The 17,094-nt window shown below is 38.5% G+C and overlaps 1 protein-coding gene across 2 annotated transcripts in view; it reads right to left on the bottom strand.

The window, feature by feature from the left end:
- The window catches only part of Arl15 (ARF like GTPase 15), a 395,233-nt gene that overhangs the window by 364,616 nt on the left and 13,523 nt on the right, over window positions 1-17,094 (bottom strand). Inside the window, exon 1 of one of the 2 annotated variants that reach the window (XM_078016420.1) lies at window positions 5,981-6,037. The exons of the other annotated variant lie outside the window; for it this stretch is intronic. Within the exon in view, the coding sequence (XP_077872546.1) occupies window positions 5,981-6,034 (54 nt within the window). The 5' untranslated portion in view covers window positions 6,035-6,037. Of the gene's footprint in view, window positions 1-5,980; window positions 6,038-17,094 lie in introns of those variants that run through there. 2 annotated transcript variants of the gene reach the window in all.

Here is a 17,094-nt window from a genome sequence, read left to right as displayed (position 1 = left end):
TAGGCTTGGATTGTATATAAGGGGAAAAAAGTACACTATTTAAGCCACTCTTACTTTGGTCTTAATTAAACAGCCAAACAAATATCTTAATTCACTTCTGCTCCATTGAAGTCTCCAATTATGCTGAATTTAACATGTGCCTCTCTTCATCTTGGGGCTCTTCATTTCTTTATCATGACTGCAGACAGCTCAGCATCACGTCAGGTACAAATAATGTTCACACTGGAGTCTTGGAGGAGTACAATAATAAATAAGTTAATTCAATATCATTCCTCTCCACAATGGTCATGTATGCAACCTGCTTTTTAATTTGTTCCTAGAGCTGGTATTTACAGATTTCCAGTCTGCATGTGCAGGACTTCCAGTCCATCTGAGGAATTTTTGACCTTGGTGTTATACATGGCGATGACATTCCAAACCCAGCATCAGGACTTTTCTACATTAATTTTTTTTTTCCTCAGGACAGACTATAATGAGTCCCCTCTACTTTCCTCTTTGATATTTGTAGTAGGCAGGATAATGCTCCCTACCTCTATACTCCCAAGATATCCACATCCTCCATCCCTGTGTTGTAGTTCATGCGTCTGTTATTTACACCCATGGCCACAGGGACTTTGCAGATATGATTAAGGACCTTGAGATGGGGAGTTATCCTGGATTATATACAGAGTCCCAATTTAATCACAAGGGTCCTTGTAAAAAGAGAAACAAGAGTGTCAGAGTTATAGAAAGGATGTAAAACAGAAACAAAAGTTAGTGGGATGCCAATGCTTGAAGGAAGCAATGAAGTAAGCATGAACCAAGGAATACAGGTACCTTTAGTAGCTCTGCCACCACCCTGAATTTAGCCCACTGAAACCCACTTCAGACTTCTGACCTCCAGAGCTATAATAAGTCTGCATTATCTTAAAGCCACAAATTTGTGGAAATTTGTTATAGCAGCCATAGGAATCCGATAGCACCTATTTATTATAATAACCCAGCTGAAGTTTAAGTTATGTCACCTAAAGAGTGACAGTGAAATTTAGTAATTTACAATATTAACAGTATTGTTATTAGTACACATTAATAGTGATACCAATAATATACAATTGGTTTTTCACTGTACTGTAATGGCACAAGCAGCTCTCCCTGCCAGCTGCTACCCATGCCCACCAAAAAGCCACAGAAGTTGAATGTGAAAAGCACAATAGGTACAAGCACACCTTATAAGCAGATCAAAGGATTATTTAAACACTTCGCTGAGTGAATCTCCATCTCAAGATAAAACTGTTACTGTTTTGAAAGATGAAAGCTTTCTCTGCTAGTAAAACAGCATAATTTTTAATAATTTCTACAAAAGTAAAAGACTTAAGGAATTTTTAAAGCTCTTATTTCTAACCAAAATCTGTAACCATGCATGATATTTTACTAATATTTAAACATGGTTCATGAATGGGTTAAATTTTAGTTCATGCAGCTATTGAGTACAGTGTGCTTTGAACATTCCCATTCCTTGAAAAGTATAAGATTAACTGACCCTGGCTCTATCCATATGCAGCTGCCCACTTTCGGTGTCCAAGGGGTCCTACAAAAAGATCAGAAGATTAAATTATCCTTCCAGCTTCATTCTCCTTTCAGCCAGTACCAGCTCCTAGCTCCATGACAATGGCACTTCCCAACTCAGAGAAGTCTGAGGGGAAATTTAGGTCACTCCAAGTGCCCTTATCCAAATTCTCCAAAGGGAGGTCCCAAACAACACCCTTGAAGACCACTCTGACACAAAGTTCACCCATACCTGACCACAGGAGGTTCATTTTAAGACCACGTTTTTAAGCCAGGGCTGTTTGCATTGCCAGGATTTCATAAAAGTCATAGAACCACAACTGTACTATAAACTTTTGGCCTCAATCTACTTCCCCTCCTTCCTCCTGACCAGAACCAAATGAAATTTCTTTAATACCCAAAATAGTCCTGACCCCATAACAGGGCTCCTTTTGTGCCAGAAACTCAATAACTTCTTTGTAATGAATACATCCCTACATTACATTCAAGAGAAGGCACACTATCTCCTGTGCTACACTCCCAGGAAGTCTAAGTGCTATCTGTTTGGAGCAGATGCTTGGTTCTAAAGGCTGGATTTCCCCTCCACCACCATTGCAGTTTGTTCTAGACTTTGGTAGCCATTGTAACCATGCTACTGGTAATATGTAAGGTTTTCTACCTGTACCTCCAATTCCCTAGCTAGACAATAGGGGTAGGATAGATATTTCCAGGTTAAGGCCTTCTCTACAGTCAGTAGTCTGTCTATCCCAAACCTTGAGGTAGACAGCATGCAAAGGACATCTTCTGTTGTCCCTAAGTGACTTAATTAAACATTTTAATACTTAAGGTTTGGTATTATTTACCCCTGTATAACACATTTACTTTTATTCCTTAGGCTTTAGTGTATCTGCCTTATACACATATTATTTCTGATTATGGATTTCTAATATATAAAACATATGGCTTTTTGTTCCTTTATTTTTAAAAAAATACATATTTTTTAGTTGTAGATGAACACAATACCTTTATTTTATTTATTTATTTTTATGTGGTGCTGAGGATTGAACTTAGTGCCTCACACGTGCCATGCAAGCGCTCTACCACTGAGCCACAACCCCAGCCCTTGTTCCTTCATTTTTAAAGCCATTATTTGACAATCATGTTGACAGCACATAGGAAACAAACTCAGGTCAAGCATTGACACTGTCATCTCATAAACTAACTCATAATCTTTTGAAAGTTCTTCCTCTACTTTTATGTTTGACTTTAGAACTTGGCATCTATTTTCAATAGGAACAATGAGAATTGTTCTGACTTATGTTCTTTATCTATAATTTATAAGGTATTTTTTCCTCCCTTTGTTAGTCTACTTACTCCACCATTAACTACCTTAAATGGGTGGCTTAAACAACAGAAATTTACTTTCTCACCATTCTGACAGCTAGAAGTCCAAGATCAACATGGTCAGATTTGGTGAGGGCCCTTTTCAATGGCTTACAGATGATCAGCTTTGAACTATGTCCTCACAGGACAAAGATGGGAAGAAAGCCCTTTGTGTCTCTTCTAATAAGAATGTGAATTTCATCATGAAAGTCCCATCCTCATGACCTCATCTGAATTACTCAAAGGCCCCATTTTCAAATGCCATCACATTGGGGATTAGGGCTTTAACCCAAATACTGTAGGGGACACAATCAATTCAAACCACTGCAGTCCCCTTTTCAGACAATTTGTATGTACCTTAAAATGAGTCCACAGACAGACTTTATTATTAGAGACAACAGTGGGAAGGTCTTGGGCCCAGACTAAGTGCTAGATATAGTTGAACATACACAATTCCTGAAATCCACAACCCCAATATTCTCATGTTCTTGATGTAAATATATAAGTACTTCCTTATCTAGGGAGACTACCTTCCCAAGATCCTCAGTGGATGCCTAAAACCTCAGATAATACACCAAACCCTACATGTACTATGTTTTTCCTATACATACATATTTATGATAAAGCTTAATTCATAAATTAGACAGAGTGAGAAATTAGCAACAATCACAATATAATACAATAATTATAACAATATACTGTAGTACAATTGTTAGCATCACTAGCTTTGCACCTCTAGGGCCACTGTTAAAGTAAGAGCTACTTGAACATAAGCACTGTGTTACGACGACAGTCGATCTCATAACCGAGAAGGCCATTAAATGGCTAATGAGCAGGGAGTATATACAGCTTGAGTATGCTGGACAAAAGAAGGTTTCAAATCCTACAGGAGGGAGCAGACAACATAAGATTTCTTTTCGCTAATCAGAATAACATGTGATTTTTAAACTTATTTCTGGAATTGACCATTTAATATCATCAGACCCATTCCCTCCTCTGGTGACTCCTTGTGACAGCCATGGAGAAGTGCCACGTAGATTTCCCTTATAGAGACCAACTGATTGACGGCCTCCAGTTGACAGAGATTTGGATTCACCATGACATTCATGCTACGGCTAGGTATCTGCTGGGCTTCAGTCAACAAGTGCCTAAGCTGCAGAGGTGTTCAATTGGGGCTTTTCTTGCCCGATGTGGAAATTCCATGATAGGCAACTGTGCTCAAGCAAGCCCCAAATGCCCAGCCAAGACTTTCTCAGAACTGAACTGCAGTCTAGAGTTCTTCAATCCCAGACCTCCTTCCTTCCCATGCTCCCTTCACTGATGTCAGACCCACAGCATATTCTGAAGGCTCTGCCTGCTGTCACATCCTCCCCACTTACCCTCCATGGACATTTTCCTTATTCATCTCTTCTATGCCGAATCATAACTTTGGCATCTGATCCCCAGAAAATTCAGGAAACCTACTTAATGAAGTACTTCACATAATGAAACACACATGTTTAGCTCTCATGTAACCTATTCATCTATCTGGAGACCAATACTCATCTGAGATAACAAAAGGTGATGGAAGAAATAAGGGGAAAAAATCAGAAATTCAAACTAAAGCAAAAAAGAAAACTGTGCTTACTTTAATACAATGGAACATTTGGCTATTGAGCATTCACCAGGTACGAGATGTTGTACAAGGTATTGTGGATGATACAAACACAAGAGAGGGCCCCACTCGCAAGGAATTTATAATCTGCACTTGTATCTTTTACCCAGAATCTATCATTCATTTTAAATAATTCCCTTAAGTATTTTATGTATACATGTGCATATTTCTCTGTGCAAAGTGAATGAGAAAACAAAATTACTTCACACAAATCTTTTTAGGTCCTTTCTTAAAAAAGAAACTAGTCTTCAAAATTAAACATAATAGTATTTCCTGTCCAATCTCAGAATCCACTTCTGAGATCTCCAGAGGGAAAATATCAAGACACCTTCCTTGTCACTTAAGAAAAGTCATTTAATGGGTCATTCATTTACATATAATTCATGCTGGACAAAAGAAGGTTTCTTCCTAAAGGAAGAAATGGGATCAAGGCATTTGAATCAATTGATACAATTGTATAAAAACAAAATTCAAAACATCTATTTTCTCTCATGTTGTATTATAAAATGTATCACGCATACACAGCATAAAGCAAATATATTTTTTAAAGAATAACAAAGTAAATTCTGTATGCCTACTATTCAAGTTAAGGACTATGATATTACTATAACTTTTAAAGCCCTTCTGCTTCCCTGTACTCCTCCAGAACAGTTTCTCAACCTCAACTTTGATATTTTGGCCCAAATGATTCTTAAGTGCTCAGTCACTGCACTTGGATATTTACACCCCTGGCCTCGACCTACTAGATGTCTGTAGCCTACACCACCATCATTCCCAGCTGTGACAAACAAAAATGTCTCCAGATACTGCCCTAGATCCTCTGCAGGGTCAAGTCACAACCTGTTGAGAAACACTGCCCTAAAGGTAACCACAACTGCACTTTTGCTTTTCTTTACATTCTAAAACAATGTATTATTTGGTTTTGATGTGTTTGGAATTGATAGCAATGAAGTCACACTCTGTGTATTTTCTTGTGACATCTTTCATTCAACGTTATGTTTTTGAGATCCACACGTGGTGTGTTGCTATAAGGTATATTCATACAATATTTTAACCTTATATTTTTGCTGCTGTACAGTAATCTACTAAATGAAATTTTCACTATTTACTTAATCAAGTCTCTTATTGATGGATATTCATACTATTTCTGATGTTTTGCTTCTATGGACTTCTGCTAGCATTATTCCCTACCTGGGTCTTGTAAGACACAACAGTTTTTCTAAGGCAAGCACCTGGGAGTAGACTGCTCGGTCACAGAAGACTCTTATTCGACTTTATTATTTTCCAAAGTGGTGGTGTAGACCTACACTCCCACCAGCAGCAGAGGACAATTCCCACTGTCCCAAGTGCTCTCTAACACTTGGTTCTTCACTTATTTTTTTCATGACATTTGATACCACAAAAATATACATTGCTTACCATGTAAGTGCCAATTCTACAAACGGCAAATGAGATCTGGATACATTCAGACATTCTCTACAAGATTAAAATAAGAATATGCAATTACAACTAAATGTTTGTACCAAAGAATTGGCTTCATTCCCCTTATTCTTTTTTCTCCCTCTTTAAAGAAAATCTGCTATATTCTGACATCTGCTTCATGAGCAGGCATTGAATTCTTTCCTTCTGCTTTTTCTAAGCTAGTCTGAATAAGAGAAAGATAAGAGGACAGGACATACCACCTTACCAAGGGATTATAAAGCAGACACTTCATCCTCTACTACTATAGACCACCTAAGGAATGTGACTTATGGTTTAATTTCATTGTTTAAGTCTTTCCTCCATATCTAATTTTTAATGAAAAATTATTTAAGGAATCTTACAAGCACTTTTTTAAGTTCAATTCTTATTATAAGTGTCTACAATTCTTATAATGGACAGAAAAGAAATGCTTGTAAAAACAAAACACTCTTAGTTACATGCAGAAAGTTCTGAATGAGCTAAATTTAGTGAGAAGATTGAGGTCCTTGGTCTCAGATTATCAGTGGTAGTACTCAATTTAGAATTCACAACTTCTCACACTCAAGTTCAGATTCCTATAAAACTCATGCATACACACAAAACAAAACATGCATACTAAACATGAGCATTGGTTTCTTTTCCTCTATTTAACCAAAGGAATATTTTTAGCACATTAAATTGGTACGTAGTCAAAATAACCATAACTTTATACAGTCTAACTGTGTTATTATGGTTTATTATCATCAAGTTAAAGCTTCTCTGTTAAGTTGATAATGGCCTGAATCTGAGCCAGCATGGTTTTATCAATGGTGTCAAGGATCCTGTGACAGTCAAGTGGCTTTGAAAAGATGCTTTTTTTTTTTTAAAGTCCAACAAGTCATCAGACCAATTGTGCCAAAGTTTCCTGCCTCTTCAGAAAATGTCCATAAGACATTGGATTCAATATAACTAACAAAAAGTAAGGAAAAGCCAAAGGCTATGGGCATAGATATTCAAAATAAAAACTAATAGCAACGGAGAAATTAAACTCAAAAGATAATTGTTGGGTGATGTTCTTAGACTCACTCTGAACTTTCAAAAAATCCCAAGCATTCACTGGTTCTATTGTTCAAAGCAAGTGACAGATTATTTAATATTAAAGTTTTATTTATCATTATTTATTATTTATTAATAATATTTACTATTACTATTGTAACACCACAGGCTTTATTTTGAATGAAATACACGACTGACCAATGAAGTACACCCTGGACCAATGTCACAGTTGTCCTCAGAGCTGGAGACTACTGAAAATGTTCATGACTCTGACCAACATCTGTTCTTCCCATTTATCTTTGGAAATTACCCTGAGGTATACCTTTGGAATGAAATGGTAAATTATTGAACAACTGTCTCAGTAAGCTGGAGACCTTTTTTCCCAACTGAACATTAACTCTTATTTTATGCCACATAATAAAAGACTGGATTTCCCAGACTTTCTTAGAGCTGGGTGCCGTGGGACTAAGTTCTCCCAAATGAGATGAAAGCGAAGGATGCATTAAGGGAAGTGACATTAGAAGGGCACCTTTTTGCTCCTTTCCCACTTCTGCATTCCATAACTGAGCCTTAAAGCAGCTCGGGTGACAATCCTAGACTGTGAGGGCACACACAGAACTGGGGACACGTGAAGTGAAACACACAGGTGAGCACTCCTGGAGATGGCAGTGGCCAAGGGCTGCCACCCCTCTTCTTCCAGACTCTGTACATGTGATGGAAATAAAACTTCCCCATTCAGACACCACCAAGTCTCTCTCAGCCTAGTCCAATCCTGATGGGACAGAGTAATGTTTGTTTTTAAAAAGTAGGTCCCCCCAAGGCCACAGGAAAGGGCTCCAACATTTGTCATTAGAGAATAACTCTTTAAAGAGCTTTATTTTTTAAAAAGGCAAAAATATCTATTCTCTAATTACCGAAAACCTGCTTTCTACTCCTTCCCTCTCACAGCCCCAAAATGTTCAAGTACCATTACTGGAACTGCCAAAATTATTACCCTGAAAAGCCTGAACTTATTTTCTGAGACTGTTTTTCCTGAATAGCCTTATTACCTCATTCTCTTCTCTTCTCTAACCTCTAATCCTTACTAATACTGTGTTGCCCTTGAACATCCTACCTCAAACCAAGTGGCACATCTATCACCCAAATTCCATTCATTCTGACAACAATGCTCTCGGCTTGGCCTCATCCCTCTAATTAGTGAGAGGCCAATATAAAGAGAATTGAAAATCATATCCAAACTTCCCCTGGTCAAGATACAGGAACTAGAAATTAATTTAGGATGGTTACACTTCATATTTTTCCCTGTTATAGGTGCTCTACTTGTGAGAACCTATCTTAACTGTAAGTCCATGAGACATGAGGCATAGCTTGGAATAAGCAATTAATACTTACTTTCAGTTAAATACAAACTACCCCATATAAACTGTGACCCAGGAGCCTCCAAGTCAACATTCACAAATCTACATCTAGAACTGCCAGAAGAAGCTCCAAAGAATATTACTTCAAAAACAAATCACCCATCTTCTTTGCAACTTCATTTGATGAAAGATGTGTTGTCAAAAGAAAGTCACAAATTGGTTAAAATCTGTTCCAATGGGTCTATGAAAAAAGTGTATAATACAGAAAAAAGGAAAAAGAACACTCAATGTGAAATTAATATGATTACTTACAGTTTACTGTTGTTTTCCCTAAGAAATTTCAAAGGTAAGCATGAAAATAAAGAAGAAAAAATCTTCAACATGATGACAGAAAATAATTATTTGCTATATTGTGCAAAAAAAAATGATTTCAAGGTATGATTTCAGTTTCATCAGAGTGAAAAACAATCCGTTTTTTAAAAAGCTAATTTTTAAGTAATATAATTGACAGTTTCAATTCTGATGCACTATGTAATCTTTTATCCTGATATGAAGCAAGATGGAATCACTTCCTTCCCTTATTTTCCCCACTATCATTTTGCTTTTGATGATAATAAAAAGTTAATATAGCCAAGCCAACTCTTCAGTCATGGAGGTAAGATACAAAAACTATCAAACAAGAAAACAGATAAGGGAAAAAGAAAACACCTTCCAATTGAGCCTTTACCTGGGACCACCCATTTCCAAATAAGGTGAAGTAGGATTAAGCATTTTCTCACAACAGTATCCCTACAAAAAAAACGGGACAAGGCAAAGATGAAGGACTGTGGAGAACAAAGATCCAAGATGTTTTTCAAGGTGCATGGGAGCTCTGAAGGGCTGTGTGGGTGGCATCCTCTGAGAGAGATCTTGTCTGTAATTAAGCTTCAGTTACCCCTCAGACTGGAAAAAAACCGCTTGGGAAAGCCACCTATCTCAGAGCTGGTGTCTCCTTCTGTTAGTGTTGTCACTGCAAACATTAACAGTGAATTACTTAACAGCTCCCTTAGTATGCTCAAAAGCTGTTCCCCCAAAATGGGGAATAAGTAACTTTTTAAAGAAAACTCATTAAAAAATAAAATGAGATTTTGTTTACAAAATGTGGAGGCTTTTGCTCCTCAACCTTTTATAGCTTCATCAGACAAGGAAAAAGAAGGGTGATAATCAATCTGAAAAGTGACGTTTGCATCCAAGGCAAAGCTACCAAAATTGGCCTCTCAACAATTTTCTAAAGTGTTTTTAGCTGTAACAGGGCCACCAGCATCCCCAGAGCAGCTACACTTCCCGAGTCAATTGCAACTGGAAACAGGAATCCCAAAAGGAATCACTGCCTCCCCCTATTAAAATAAATACATAATCTTAGCACATGGTCTCTTTGTGAAATTCACTCAGAAAGACTTGATAAGTTATCTTGCAAAAAGAATCAAATGAAAACAATATCAGAATTTATAAACTTCATCTCAGCAAAATTTTAGTCTTCTATAAGACACCACAAATAAACAAATAAGTCACATGTTCTACCCAAATAAAAGCATATCTTGGCTTAAAATCTTAATAATAATTCTCTTTTTAAAAAGCATGAAGATGAAAAAAGAAATCCCCTTCTAATTTCACAGAATAAAATAATGATAAGCACGACTTACCTTGGAGGATTTATTCCTTCAACTTCTATCAGGCACTGGGGATTAGAAAATTCAACCCAAAAAAATAAATAAAACATCTGCAGAACATCTTTAATATGGTGGATACTTCCAGGCAAATCAGTAAGAGCAAACCCTGGCATCAACCATCTTCCAGCTCAGGACAGAGTACTAGTACTCCTCCCATATACACACACCCATCCTCCACCCACTGTAGGTACTGGGGATTGAACCCAGGACCTCGGGCATGGCAGACAAGCCCTCTACCACTAACTACACCACCAGCCCTCAGAGTGGTAATCTGACATACCTGTGGCAGGCAAGAGCAATACAAACAGTTCAGCACAGCAAGAAGTTAGTACAACAGGCATTAGGGAGAACAAGTAGGGACACAATTAGGAGTATCAGGAAAGACTTTCTAAAGAGCCATCTCCTGAATTCAGTCTTAAAAGACTAAGGGTTAGCCAGGTGAAAGGGGAGAACACAAGATAATTCCAGACACAAGTGACAGTGTGAGGAAATGAAGAAACATCCCAGGTCATGCATGCATTTGAAAGCTGCTGGTGCATACCCTGAACATCCTCCTGTTCATTCCAAATAATCACTTTCCAATCTGGTATCCATTTCTGATGTTCCCAGTCAACATAGCATCTAAGTTGTCACATTAATATACAAAGCATCTGCATGGTAAGACCTCTCTTCCTGCCAGAGGGCTTCCATCTACCAGGACTGAGTGGGTCCCGGAGTCTGCTCTGTTGCGGACACCCTGACAGATGAGGAGCCCACCACCAGATACACCACTGACAAAGGTGGCAGGAGAGCCATTTCAAGTTGGCCAGCCACCACAATGTGGCCCAGCAAAAAAAGAGCCAGGATCGACCAGTCCAGGGCCCACCCAGGGGATGGCTCTGCCCTCAATTCTATAGACACCCTGGATTCAAGCCTTGGTTCCTACTCCTAGTGTCCCCATCTGCTACATGATCAGAATTAACTCCTGTGACTTGTCACTGCAAATATTGTAAAGCAGGATGGCAACTCTGAGCTTCCCCAAAGAAGAAAGCATTGCAAAGCCAGGGAGCTCAGCTCCCAGCACTGAAGCAAAAAAGGAGAGAAGGATGGGAGAAAAGGGAAAAAAAAAAACACAATTCATTCTAGTCAGACCTCAGAGTACTGTCCAGCGAGGCAAGGTACTACATGTAGATTGAAGAGGTTCAGTCTACAGGATATAAAATTTTACCAATTATCATTTTACTCTTAATATTCAATGTTTTTTGATATTGAATATTATTTTAATGACAGGCATCCAGTGTGACATGCATTGCTCACTGACATTTGGAAGCAGCATCACTTAGAAATCATAAGTTATATTTAATACTCCAAAATATAGATTCTTTCTCTATTCTTTCTCCTTTCCTTTTTTTATAATCTCTTTTTGGTTATACTTAATGATTCATTTTGACATAATTATAAAAGCATAATTGCTTTCCTCTATTCTACTGATCTTTCTGCTATTTAGTTGTGTGGTTTTTTTTTTTAATTAGTACGTTGTGAGGATACATGATGAGAGCCTCTGCCTCAGTTGCTTTTGATATAACTAAATCAACACAAATTTCAGCACTGTCTTTCTGCTAAACCCTTAGAAAAAATGTTTAGATATACTCACCTTGAACTATTTGAAGTCTCTTCCTTGAGCATGATACCTATATTGTCAAATCTTTATTTAAAGTCCTCAAAGTATTCACATGGCTGAGCCCTTTTTACCAAATCAGTACTTTCTTATTAACTTAACAAAAATCATTGTACCACTGTAGAAATCACTGGCTGAAGGAAAACATGTCCTAAAATTTACCATTTGCTTATAAACTAGACAACCCGGGCTTTTTAAAATTCTTCTTTTATATTACTGTATTTTTATGCCTTTATTTATTTATTTTTATGTAGTTCTGAGGATCAAACCCAGTGCCTCACACATGCTAGGCAAGTGCTCTACCTCAGAATAAAACCTATGTTTTGCCTTCTTTCTGAAGATTAACTCAAGATTGCATAGTAAGCTTCTTCATAATCTGTAACATTTATAGCTATGATTCCATCAGAATCCTGTTTTTTTTCTTTTTTTCTTTTTTTAGTGCCGCACCAAAAAGAATAAAATGCAAACATCAGATAAACTGGAGGATAAGTCTTCAGTTCTCAACCACATCTCAATTCAGTTTTTGTAACAGATTTTTATTCTTAGTGATAACAATATGTAATAATACATTAGATCAAAAGTATAAATTTCTAAATATTCCATACAGTCAAAGATCACCTGTTTCATAGTTCTGCACTGTTAGCTGGAAAACAGAATTCTGCTGCTAAATTAAAAAAAAAGAATACAGAAATATCTGAAATCTTCCCCTATACCACAATGATTTTTAAATAACTCAAGGTAAAGTGAGGAGAGACTGCCTGATATGTGAGGACTGATAGAGAAGAAGGGGGATCACCCAGAGGAATCTTGCATCCAGTTCAACCTCTCACTCACTCAGGAACCCTTCGATAACATCCCTCAGGGCGAAGGAAGAAGCACACTCTGCTTTGTCATTTCCTACTTGAGGCAGATGAACACAGCTTAAGACAGTTCTGCCTCATCCTGAAACCAGCATCTGCCTTCTCAAGACTCTAACCCCTCTCACAGTAGGTCTGTCTTCTGGATGTTCACAGAAGAGTGTTTATGCCTTTTCATAACTAAAGATAGGGGGCAGATGTATTCTTAAACACATCTCAATCCAAAAAGTTATACTTCTTCTTCTTATAATTTTGTAAATTTCTATAAAACTCAGCCCTCAGAAAAACATAATGCAACACTGCCTTTCTTCTTTGAGAAGGTCCCATGGTTGACAAACTGCAATCTGCAGGTCATATCCAGTCCAATACATTTCTTTGCCAACAAAGTTTTATTGGAACACAGTCATAACTATCTGTTTACCTATTATCTACTGCTGCTTTTGAACTACAATAGCAGAGCTGAGTAGTTGAGACACAGCACATGACCCATAAAGCCTGAAGTCTTTACTAGCTGAACCTTTGCAGAAAAAAATTTGTTCACTCTATTGTTCCCTAGCTCATCTTTTGGGGTTTTCACACAAGCAAAGATATACATTATATTCAATGTTACAGGCTAGAGTCTCAGTAGCTACAAGGATACCATCCCTGTATTATCTGAGACCCCCATATTAAGCTCTCAAGAAATATTTCTTGAGAGAAAAAAAGTCAGGCAGAAAGAAATAAGAAGTTGGGAGGAATGGGTAGGGTTTTTCTTCTCCAAGACAAAACTAATTGACTCCAATCTTCATAGAATGTTTTAAAATCCTGCAGATCTTTTCCATGCTGTAACAAGGTATTTTAACACAGGATGGTATGCCAGAATTAAACTCAAGGACCTAAAGTTACATGTTTCATTTTGAGTAATAAACACTGATTAAAATATAATTAGAAAAATAAAGTCCCTATTAATTTTGATCACCTTTTCCACTTCCACTCTTTGAGCATATTCATTTGTTATTGCTGTTTTAATATCACCCTGCAATAATGTAATAAGGCAACTTATTATAATGATAAATCATCATTGCCTCAGAGAGGAACTCTTAAGAACACTGAATTTGGGGAACAGAAAAAAAAAACTGCTTTAAGACAGACGAAGAAAGAAGCAAAGCTTCAATTAGTTTGTTATAAATCTTGATTCTTCATCTCCATCATTTCTTCATAATCAGGCATCTTTATAAAAAGGTCTTGAACAAACTGACAAAGAATTAAGAACACTGAAAAGACAAGAAGTGAAAAATATCCATTTATGGGTATTTCCAAAGATGATCAATATAGCTATCCAATGTCTTCCAAATAAGGACATATTTGGAAAAAACATTGCTAGCACAGGAATCTATTTCCTACACACTCAGGGCTTGCATAAAAGTTGGTATGTACCCCTGGCTCAAAAAGCAATCCTACCTAAATCCCAAGGCCAGGTCAGAAAGAGTATTTAAAAAAAAATCAGGAATGCAAAGAAAACCCAGGAGCAATAAATGATCCTATCTAAATGACTTGTCTTTAAAATATAAACTTGAAAACCAAACAAATTGGGAAAAATAAGTTATACTGAAGAAATATTACTGACGAACTATATAGAAGTACAGACTTCTATATAAAATGAAACACGAGAAAGAGAAATCCAATAATCACAAGTAGTTTTCTACATCTAGCACAGTGACTTGAAAAAAAGCATCAGTTGCATTCAGGAAACTGAAGAACAGCAACATTATCCCATAAATCAGCCCAGTGCTCTCTCCCCTGCAACAGACTGCCTCTCAGGAAACATTCATAAAGGAAGAAGGGATAAAAGAGCAGGCTAATAAATTACATGCTAGGAGAAGAAGTCCTCAAAAGCAGAAACCATCTGATTCCAACAAAAGAGGAGCTGAGAGTTCCAATCATAATTCTAGAGCAGGACCTCAGAAAACTTGCCTACTCAGGTGAAAGTGAGCCAAACTTACATAACAGCTGTAAGCAGAACAGGCCTGAGGACCAATGTGGGCCACCGTATGCCACGCCAGGACCTTTCACCCCTGTAAATCAGAAATAGCTGCCACTTAAAACACCAACAAGCAGCTGCAATATCTTTAACCCAGTAACTCTGCACTATGCTTATGAGGTGGAAGCAGAAAGATTTTTGAAAGGCTGGTATGGAAAAATGAGCATAATGGGAATGGAATCTTTTTGTTAACAACAGTAACCTAAGTCCTTGTTTTATACACTAAGTCCCATTTCAATAGTAGCACTTTTCTAGTACTTACAGCACTAGGCTTTCTTTTAAATCAATCTCTCTCTCTCTCTCTCTCTCTCTCTCTCTCTCTCTCTCACACACACACACACACACACACACACACACACACACACACACACACACACACACACACACTAGAGCATCATTTAACCAGGGAGATACATTCTGAGATATGCATACTTGGGTGATTTTATCATTTTGTGAACATCACACAATTATTTACACAAATTGACAGCTATGACCTCACTGGGCCATACAACCTTATTATTACATATGAAGTTCATCAAAGACTAAAACATTATTACTCTACTAAGAGGCCTGCAACCCAGCCAGGCGCGTGACAGTGTGCTTTATCCTGTAACAGGCAGGAACAAAGGACTGAGGCAAGGTCACAGCTAACCCTTTAGACATCCCTGTGCCCATTCATAAAGGAAGCCTTGGCAAGCTGGGTAGGGGCTGGATTTCAGCCCTGATTGCCCCATGGCCAGGCATCTCTGTGCGGTGCCTCAAAGGCATAAGTGTCTAAGGCTGCCCCAGAGGCATCCCTGAAGGAGCCTCAGGTCAGCTTTTGTAGTTAAAGACAAGAAGAGGAGAAAGTTTTAAAAAGAGAGAGGAAAATTACTTCTTCTATACTGTGCTCACTGATCATTTTAATTAGCTAGAAGTCAGGATCACACAAGCCATTTTAGATTACTCACAGGCATTCAGATTATTATACAATTGCTCCAGAGAAGAGGCTAACTTCATAGGCTACTCTAACAAAGCAGCTCCAACAGGCTGCCCACAAGGAAACACTCAGTGCGCCAGCACACGCCTTTGACCAGCTTTCAGGCCAGTAGAAAGGCCTCAGCCTGGGTCTCCATCATCTTCCAGACTCAGTGTTCACACCACCAGCTCTCTGCCCTGGGAGCCTGGTCAGCAGAGACTCAAACCCAAGGAGACCTCTAAAGAGATCAGGCTGTGTGGCAGAACCAGGCAGCAACCGAGTCTCTTGAGAGACCCTACACTTCTCTGGGCCTCTTCTCCCACAAGCCAAGCTCACCTGGTCCTCACCCTCCCAAGCCTTTCCATGGAGCCACACAAGTGCTGGTACATGCCTGTGCAGGAAGGCCTTTCTCACCAGATTTCTGGGCTTCAAATGGCATCTCTGCTATTTACAAACTTAATCTCCTTAAACAAGTTTCTTAATCTTTCTGTATCTCAGGTTTGACACTGGGGGGAAAACAGAGAACATACTAGTACCCCCACACACACCTCATGGGGTCATTGTGATGATCAAATAAGGCAGGCCCTTAGAAAGCATCTGCCACAGAAACACTGGTAAGTCTTTTCTGCTATGACAGAGAGCAAGAAGAGGTACCAGAGAAAGAGGTTCCAGTCACTATTCTAAGAATCCATGTATTATATTGTCAAAACAAACCCTTTTCCTATCCCCACTCAACAGATGAGAAGAAGAGAGACCCTTAGAAGTAACCTGCCAAAGTTACACATAACGGTAGCACCAAGGAGTTCACCCCAAAGCCTACAGCACTCAATCAGGAACAAACTCCTCTATACCCACAAAAAGTCTGTTAAATGTACTCTCTACCTGTGCCTAACTCAATCCCCCAAGACCACCTGGGACTACTCCTCACTCTTCTTCCACTCCTAGGCTAACCTCCTCTCTGTTTTGTTTGGGGACTGAACCCAGATCCTCATACATGCTACACAAATGCTCCAATTCTTGGCCTCAACCCCAACCCTCTACTCTTTTGAAGACTCAGGAAAATGTACTCTATCCAGTGTCCTCTGCTGCCCCTTGTTTATGATGTCCATTGGCAGACCTTGCCTTGTTCACTATATTTCTGATACCTGGTCAGTCTTTCACTCCAACCCAAGCCCAGCCATGGTCTTGGTGATCTCACTATCCATGAGGATGATCATGGCTGTATTTTTTCTCCCATCTTCTGACTTGCCCATCTTTTACTTGCTGCCTGCCATACCCTGGAGTCTCCTTCTCAGGGAACTGGGTCTACTCCTGCAATCTTAAATTCCGATTGTCTGACCACACGGGAACTTCTCTCCTCGTGTTTTCTGACAGTTACTCCTGACACTTACTGTGCGGTCTCATCAGAACCACAGGTCCCTTGCATCCTCTACTTTCTATTTGCTCCCCCTTCCTTTCCATTATCCTAGATCGCACTA

The sequence above is a fragment of the Ictidomys tridecemlineatus genome, chromosome 1 (assembly GCF_052094955.1).
Source record: "Ictidomys tridecemlineatus isolate mIctTri1 chromosome 1, mIctTri1.hap1, whole genome shotgun sequence".
NCBI lineage: Eukaryota > Metazoa > Chordata > Mammalia > Rodentia > Sciuridae > Ictidomys > Ictidomys tridecemlineatus.
Note: the sequence above shows the minus strand (reverse complement) of the source record. Positions and strands in the feature narration are given on the sequence as shown.